The sequence below is a fragment of the Sapajus apella genome, unplaced genomic scaffold (genome assembly GCF_009761245.1).
Source record: "Sapajus apella isolate SASKATOON/1434 unplaced genomic scaffold, GSC_monkey_1.0 scaffold8, whole genome shotgun sequence".
Classification (NCBI taxonomy): domain Eukaryota; kingdom Metazoa; phylum Chordata; class Mammalia; order Primates; family Cebidae; genus Sapajus; species Sapajus apella.
In genome coordinates, this window is record NW_022436948.1 from 3,993,562 (window position 1) to 4,001,971 (window position 8,410).

The window sequence follows — 8,410 nt, forward strand, 5'->3', positions numbered from 1 at the left end:
AGGGGTCAGGAGGACGGGGGTCAGGAGGACGGGGGCCTGGAAGAAGGGGGCCGGGAGGACGGGGCCTGCTCTCCAGACCCTGAGGACAGCCCTGTGGCAGACCAAGGATTCTGGGTTCCCTGTGTCTTTGGGCCCCTGACTGCTCAGCCATCAGAAACAGACTGACAAACCCTTGTCATTTCCCTGGCCTGGGGAATGCCGGGTGTTCCTCTGTCCTTCCCACCATGCTTCCCCTTTCTTTTGGGGTGTCTGCCCGCTGGCTGTGTCCTCTCTGTCCAGTTTGCAGACTCCGTCTCCAGCACATCCCACCTGGAGCAGGGCGGGGGCTGCACATCCTGCCCCAGGTAGGGTCCCAGGTGCCATCTCTTACCAGCTGTCCCAGGTGCTGTCTCTTACCAGCTGTACAGCATTCCATGGAACAAAAAGAACCGCTTTCAGGGGTGGGCTGAAAATGAAATTATTAAAACCTGCCTGCCCCAGGCTGCTCTGTTGACTCTGTCAGCCTTGTCTCCATGGAGAGCCGCCCCTCCTGCTGAAGATGGGACAAGGGGCTTCGTGCCGTGGCTGGGGAGGCTCTAACACAGCCCCGGGAGCAGATCTTCCCTCCTCTGAGGTGCTTCCCTTCCTCGGGAGAGGGGCCTTTTCCATACTACCTGCTGGCCTGTTCATTTTCCCCAGTAAACTTGGCCCCAGTTCTTTCTAAATTCCTATGGTGCCCACACTCCCTATCAGTAGAAATGCATGCTTATCCCTTCTTGGGTGTGACCCTGTGTGTGCCCGGCCCCAGACCTGCACGTGGCTGGTTTTCCACGCTGGCAGCCTGGCATGACCCAACTCCCTGGCCAGGGCAGGAAGAGGCCTCGCCGAGCAGGGAGAGAGTCACCCCGGCCCGGAAGCCTTGCCTGCACAGGGCACGGCTGCCCCTTGCCTCATCTTCGCCTCCACGGTGGAAAGGCTGGGGCCGCGGGGCAGGGAAGAAAGGTTATCTGTGCTTGTTGGACAAACAGAGAGGAGATTATAAAGCACGCCCGGTGGAGGGCTCCATGCATTCTGCAAGCCGCCCTGGGGTGCAGCTCAGCTGGACATGGGACCACGGGACGCCCAGCTCCTGGCAGCGCTCCTTGTCCTGGGGCTCTGTGCCCTGGCAGGGGCCGAGAAACCCTGTAAGTGACAGAAGGAGAGGGTCTTCTTAAGTGCCTTATTTCTCTTGAAAAGAAAAGCACAACCATAATTTAACTTGAGAGGGGAAATTGCTATAAAGGCATTTGACAAGGTGTGTCAAGGTGTGTGGGATTTGCCGCTGCTGGGGTGGGGGCTCTGAGAAGGGCCTCCCTCCGAGGGAAAGGCTGCGTGACCGCAGGTGTCAGTGGGCCCCATGCAGGGTCAGGAGGCCATTCCCACCAAGGGTCCTTGGAGTCCCAGAGCACTTACCTGTCCCCTTGATCTTGGCCTTGGGTCCCTCTGTTCAGCCTCTTCTAGAAGGATTGTTTTGTTTTGTTTTGTTTTCTGAGACAGGATCTGACTTGGCAGCCCAGGCAGGAGTACAGTGGCACGATCTTGGCTCACTGCAACCTCAGCCTCCTGGGCTTAGGTGATCTTCCCACCTCAGCCTACTGAGAGCTGGGACCGCAGGTGTGGACCACCATGCCTGGCTAACTTTTTTTTTCATTATCGTTCATAGACACAAGGTTTCGCCATGTTGCCTAGGATGGTTTTGAACTCCTGAGCTCAAGCAATCCGCCCGCCTTGGCTTCCTAAAGTGCTGGGATTATAGGTGTGAGCCGCCGTACCTGGCCTTTTAAACATTTTAAACTAACATAAAAATGTCAGCAAACCCCATCAGTTTTTCAGGAGGCAACTGCATTGCTCAAATATGGGCAAGATAAGACTTCATGTTTCTCTGTGTGGCAACCAGACAATAGAGGCATCCCCTAAAACCCTGAAAGGAGGAGCAGCGTGGGCTGGGGTACCAGGGCGGGGCTGACGGTGGTCTTCAGACAATAGAGGCATCCCCTAAAACCCGGAAAGGAGGAGCAGCGTGGGCTGGGGTACCAGGGTGGGGCTGACGGGGGTCTTCAGACAATAGAGGCATCCCCTAAAACCCTGAAAGGAGGGGCAGCATGGGCTGGGGTACCAGGGCGGGGCTGACGGGGGTCTTTCCACAGCCCCCTGCCAGTGCTCCAGGATAAGTCCTCATAACAGGAAGAACTGCGGCTTCCCAGGGATCACCAGTGACCAGTGCTTTGACAATGGATGCTGTTTCGACTCCACTGTCGCTGGGGTCCCCTGGTGTTTCCACCCCCTCCCGAAGCAAGGTAATTTTCCAGGGAAGCCACACCCTTTTCCTGGGCCAGCAGCCGGCAGCCCAGGACCCAGCTGCACAGGTGGAGCCCAGAGCAGGGGCTGCAGGAGGCCCAGCTGTGAGTCTAGGGCTAGCCTGGGTGGGTTCGTCTGGAGCTAGCCCAGGCTGGTTAGTCTAGGGCTGCCTAGGTTGGTTAGTCCGGAGCTAGCCCAGGTTGGTTGGTCTGGGGCTAGCCCAGGTTGGTTGGTTTGGAGCCAGCCCAGGTTAGTTAGTCTGGAGCTAGCCCAGATTGGTTAGTCTAGGGCTAGCCTAGGCTGGTAAGTCTGGAGCTAGCTCAGGTTGGTTAGCCTTTAGTTATCCCAGGTTGGTTAGTCTGGAGCTAGCCCAGGTTAGTTAGTCTGGAGCCAGCCCAGGTTGGTTAGTCTGGAGCCAGCCCAGGTTAGTTAGACTGGAGCTAGCCCAGGTTGGTTAGTCTGGAGCTAGCCCAGGTTGGTTGGTCTGGGACTAGCCCAGGTTGGTTAGCCAGGTTGGTTAGTCTGGGGCCAGCCCAGGTTGGTTAGCCAGGTTGGTTAGTCTGGGGCTAGCCCAGGTTGGTTAGTGTAGAACTAGCCCAGGCTGGTTAGTCTAGGACTAGTCCAAGTTGGTCAATCTGGGACTAGCCCATGTTGGTAAGTCTGGAGCTAACAAAGGTTGGTTAGTCTAGGGCTAGCCTAGGCTGATTAGTCTGGAGCTAGCTCTGGTTGTTTAGTCTGGAGCTGGCCCAGGCTGGCTGGTCTGGGGCTAGCCCAGGTTGGTTAGTCTGGAGCCAGCCCAGGTTAGTTAGTCTGGAGCTAGCCCAGGTTGGTTAGTCTAGGGCTAGCCTAGGCTGGTTAGTCTGGAGCTAGCTCAAGTTGGTTAGCTTTTACTTATCCCAGGTTGGTTAGTCTGGAGCTAGCCCAGGTTAGTTAGTCTGGAGCCAGCCCAGGTTAGTTAGTCTGGAGCCAGCCCAGGTTAGTTAGTCTGGAGCTAGCCCAGGTTGGTTAGTCTGGAGCTAGACCAGGTTGGTTGGTCTGGGACTAACCCAGGTTGGTTAGTCTGGAGCCAGCCCAGGTTGGTTGGTCTGGGGCTAGCCCAGGTTGGTTAGCCAGGTTGGTTAGTTGGGGCCAGCCCAGGTTGGTTAGTCTGGGGCTAGCCCGGACTGTTAGTCTAGAGGTAGCCCATGTCAGCCAACAACGAGTTGAAAATGTCCCACCCATCCCGTTTCTACACCATTAGTTTCTTCAGCAGACATGTGTTTGTGAACCCACCAGTTTTATTTTAGTTGAGAAAAAAAAAATAGATCTCATCTACCTTTTGAAATGTGACTTCTGAAGAAGCTTCAACAGGGAAATGAAGGTATTTAACAGGACAGTAGTAACACAGGGGCTGACAGACCTCAAATGTTAGGGAAGGAAGTGAAGCCTTCTAGGGTTCTTTGGGAATGAGTTTTATGTCAGTGCATGTGATCAGGATCCACGTCATAACATTGAAGAGTGCTCAAAAGAAGGCTGCATGTGTGCTGTGCACCCCTGTGCATGGAACCGGGCGTGCCCTTGGGGGAAGGGCGATTCTTTCCCAAGATTGTTGCTGGGAGGCTTGTGAGGCCCCACAGGGAACCAGGCAGATGTTGGGTTATTCATAAGCGCCCACAGCATGGCAGTGTCCTTGAGTGTCAGTACTGTGTCCAAATGCTTTTCATCTTTCCAAGGTGCCCAAAAATCTTTTCTCACCTTGGCATGGGGGCCAGCCCATTTACAGAGGAGAACATTGAGTCCTGAGAGGCAAAGTGATTTCCCCAAGGCGGGAGACACCAGAGCTTCTGACTGTGACCACCCCACACTGGGCCCCACCTTTGGGAAGGACAGGCCAGCCAAGTGTCACTGGGGCTGACAGTAGGTGGTCCTAGGGGCTGACACTTCCACAGTCCCTGGGGGAGGCGGTCCCAGGGGTCCATACTTCCACACTCCCTGGGGGAGGCGGTCCCAGGGGCCCACACTTCCACAGTCCCCAGGGGAGACCGTCCCTGGGCCAACACTTCCACAGTCCTTGTGGGAGGTGGTCCCAGGGGATGCTGCCCCTGGCAGCCACTCATGATCCCCGGCGGCTGCAAATCAGCTATGCTTTCAGAGGAGGAAGTGGTGGAGCTGTCCAGTGCATCGCAGGCCTGACTGGATCTCTGTGTTGTGCCTGTCCCATTGCAGAGTCGGAGCAGTGCGTCATGGAGGTCTCTGCCCGAAGAAACTGTGGCTACCCAGGCATCAGCCCTGAGGAGTGCGCCTCTCGGAAGTGCTGCTTCTCCAACCTCATCTTTGAAGTGCCCTGGTGCTTCTTCCCGAAGTCTGTGGAAGGTAACGCTACTGGGGGACGCTCCGTTTGGTTCCCAGACAGATGATTTATCCTCTATCTGTAGAGGTGGGGTGCGGGGAGGCTGTCCCAGGGCCAGCACTTCCACAGTCCCTGGGGAGGTAGTCTCGCAGGCTGCTTCACAGGCTCAATGCCATCGAGGCAGGGGCCCTTGCCTCCCCTAGGATTCTGAAGGCAATTCCAGAATGTTCTTGGCAAAGACAGCATCTTTTCCGTAAATGTATAGCCTCCAGCATTGCCACTGCGTCATCTCTCATGGTTCCAGAAACAGCAGCTCCTCCCTGTGGCCTCCCCATGTGTCGCCATGTTCAGCGGCATCGCCTATTTTACTGCAATTTGATCTGTGTTTTGAGCGTCTTGCACTGCTCCGGGTACTACAGAGGGCCAACTCCAGCAGACCTGGACCCTCCTCCCGTGGCCTCTCCACCCTCCCCTACATGACCCCCAGTGACAAACATGGCCCACAAAGTCCTGCTCTGGGGCAGTCCTGGGAGGGTCCCTCGCACAGAGGTGAATGGGTCCACGTCTCCCACCCGCTTAGTTATAGTGTGTTCCTGACACGGAGCGTTGCAAGATAAAAAAAGACCAAGCAGAAATCCAGATCCAGGAAAATAGGGAAAGAGCGCTCTGGTCCTTGAAGGATGCCTTTTTATTTCCTCTTCTTCGGATATCAAAGTACTCCAAAGAGCAAAATGTTTAACGTTCAGGATTTTCCACGTGACTTTTTATAGGACAAAAGGTCCACCTAGAAAATATTTGCTTGTCTGGGGAGAATGCACCCCACAGAGGAAACTCTAGCCTGGAGTGGGGGGACTTGGTCCCTTTACACCCTTTCCCGGGAGGGGCTCCTTCTTCAGTAGAAAGTCTTGGTAAAGTGATGTGCACTCACCCCAGCTTCACAGCCTAGGCTCCCCCATTTCTGGGATTCCCTTATCAACCGTCTTGCATTTGAATTTCTAGACTGCCATTACTGAGAGCCGCTGGCTCCAGCGAATACATCAGGCTCACCGGGTGTTCCGAAACAAAAGGGGAAGCTTCACCGTCTGTCAGCTTCATAGCTCATGAAATCCCGGGCTGTCTGAATCGTCTTTTTATCCTTTCAATGGCCTAATGTACAATTTCTTTAAATAAAACTCTTAAAATCTGCTACATTTCATTTTGGTTTCTTTAACACACAGATGGTGATGGCAGTGTGCATGTGTACACATGTATGGGTGTGTGTACACATGTATGACGATGTGTATATGTGTGAATGTGTTCATGTGTGTGTGTACGTGCAGGGTCTTTGGGGTGTTTTTTTTGAGACAGTCTCGCTCTGTTGCCCAGGCTGGAGTGCAATGGTGCCATCTTGGCTCACCTCAACCCCCTCCTCCCAGGTTCAAGCTACCTTCTTGCCTCCGCCTCCCAGCTGGGATTATAGGCATGTGCCACCATGCCTGGCTAATTTTTGTATTATTAGTAGAGACAGAATTTCACCATGTTGGCCAGGCTGGTCTTGAACTCCTGACCTCAAGTGATCCACCGCCGTAGCCTCCCAAAGTGCTGGGATTTCAGGCATGAGCCACCATGCTGGGCAGTTTTGATGTCCCTTAAACTTTTCTAAGAGAAAAAAATTATCAAATACTTTCAGGTTTGTCTAAAAGCAATAAAAAATTATAGCACGTAAGTAAATTTCAGAATTTGCAATCACTTGGTAACTTCTATACTCGGTTCTTTTTATGAAAACTCAAATGACTAGCCCTAAAAACCTCTTGGAGTGATACGTGACCTCAGATTGCAATTGCAAAATCCTTCCTCTTTGACCAAATGCTTCACGGACCCTTTGCTTTTGAAATGAGAGTGTTGCAGCCGGTAGTCTCCCACTTCCAAGGGGAGCAGGGACGGGGCTTGGACTGGGTAAGCCAAAAATTCTCTCCCAACTCTTTGCTTCTGTGTTTTCTGGCTTCCGCCTGAGGGTAGCTTTGGTAACTGCTAACATTTGAGGGTATTCGAGGGAGGAAGTTGACAGCATTTCATTAAGGCAATACCAGCCGTGGGGATATCGCTGCATGAAAGATTCCTGTTTATTAATTATTATTATTATGTTTGTACCCATTTACAGGGTCCATGTGCAGTTTTGTTACATGCATAGTTTACATAGCAATCAGGTCAGGGTTTTTAGGGTGATCTCGGACATCGTACCCATTAGCTTCTCATCACCCACCCCTGCCCCGTCTGCCATCCACATGTGCCTTGCCCGCCATCCTCTCTGTGTGCACGTGTACACGTTTTTAGCATCCACTTACCAGTGAGGACAGGCGAGATTTGACTTTCTGGGCCTAGTTTTTTTCATTTAAGATAATGACCTCCAGTTCCATCCATGTTGCTGCAAAAGACAGGATTCCATCCTTTTTCACTTCATTGTGTGTATATACCACTTTTTAAATCCATTTACCTGTGGATGGACACTTAGCTAGATTCCGTATCTTTGCTCTTGTGAATAGTGCCACCATAAATGTACAAGCGTGGGTATCTTTGATAGAATAATTTCATTTCCTTTGGAGAGAGAGCCAGTAGGGATTGCTTCACTGAATAGTAGCTCTGTATTCAGTTGAGAGATTCTTGTGCATCTGCTGTAAGGGGTCCCGGTGTCATTTAGCTCGGGAGTGCAGAGTGGATGACACTACGCCAGCCTTTCTGTTGCTTCCACCCTCATCGCTCCCCCAGCCCAAGCCGACTGGCTTAGCAAATGTGTTAGTCAATGGCCCACTCCCATCACCCCAGAAAATCCAAGGCCTCTGCCTGTCAGGGTGGGCTGGGGCCAGTGCCACTGGCTTCCCATTGGAAGATGGGAATATTAGGAAGTGCTTCCTCAAGGGACGGATGTGGCCTTACATCAGCTCTTGGAACGCCCGCTTTGGGGAGGAGGCCACATACGGCCTTGGGTCTCAGCTGTGTCTCTATCTTGCTTACGACATCATGTGCTCAATGAACATTGGCCCTTGTTGGCCACGTGGGGTCTCAGAAACACTCAAGATCATCGGGTGACAGAGACGAAGTCTGGCGTTTGTGAATTTATCCTTCCCAGAGCGCTGTGTCCTCTCTCATCTGTCCTCCCAGGACACTTAGTTTATGGGTTCCGGGGTTCCTGGCCACACTGGCGGCAAGGCCAAGGCAGGCGGGCGGATTCGTGGAAAGGGTGTTTGGCATGCTCTCCAGGGGCCTGTGGATTACCTGTGCCTCCGGGTGGGGAGTGTGGAGGTTCTGCTCCCGGGGTTGGCACTGGGGCCTTCTTGTGTGCCGGGTTGGGTAAAACCTTCTAGTTTCATGTCTTTTCAGGCAGTTTCTGGTCTGCGGACCTCTGTTCTTAGGCAGAGTTGTCTGCAGGCCGCCTGGCATGAGGCTCTGGGCGCTGGAACATCTTTAATATGTGGGCACTTGTGTTTCCCAAGGTGTCTTTCTCAGGAACTTTCTTCTCAACCCAGCACTCCCATCCCACTTCCTTCTTTAGAAATTCTCTGATGCATGAAGCCCCCATTTTCTGAGCCAGTGCCTATATTGCCCTTCTGACCCTCGAGCATGGATTCCAAAGCAACTTCCATTGTGTTTGCCTGGGCCTGGGCTTGGGGGTCCGTGGGCATTCTGATCTGTTTCCAGTATTACTGCTCCCGTCCGATTCAGCACCATGAGTAAGTTAATCAACCATGTGACACCTCAAGGTAGTTCAGAGTGTACCACCCCCTTCCT

At 53.2% G+C, this 8,410-nt stretch overlaps 1 protein-coding gene across 1 annotated transcript; it reads left to right on the plus strand.

Moving 5' to 3' along the window:
• The first annotated feature begins 913 nt into the window (after positions 1-913).
• TFF2 (trefoil factor 2) lies at positions 914-5,833 on the plus strand. Its single transcript, XM_032276800.1, has 4 exons — positions 914-1,163; positions 2,166-2,315; positions 4,522-4,668; positions 5,645-5,833. Exons 1-4 carry the CDS (start codon positions 1,085-1,087, stop codon positions 5,656-5,658), a joined length of 390 nt encoding a protein of 129 aa, XP_032132691.1. The 5' UTR covers positions 914-1,084; the 3' UTR covers positions 5,659-5,833.
• The last annotated feature ends 2,577 nt before the right edge of the window (positions 5,834-8,410 follow it).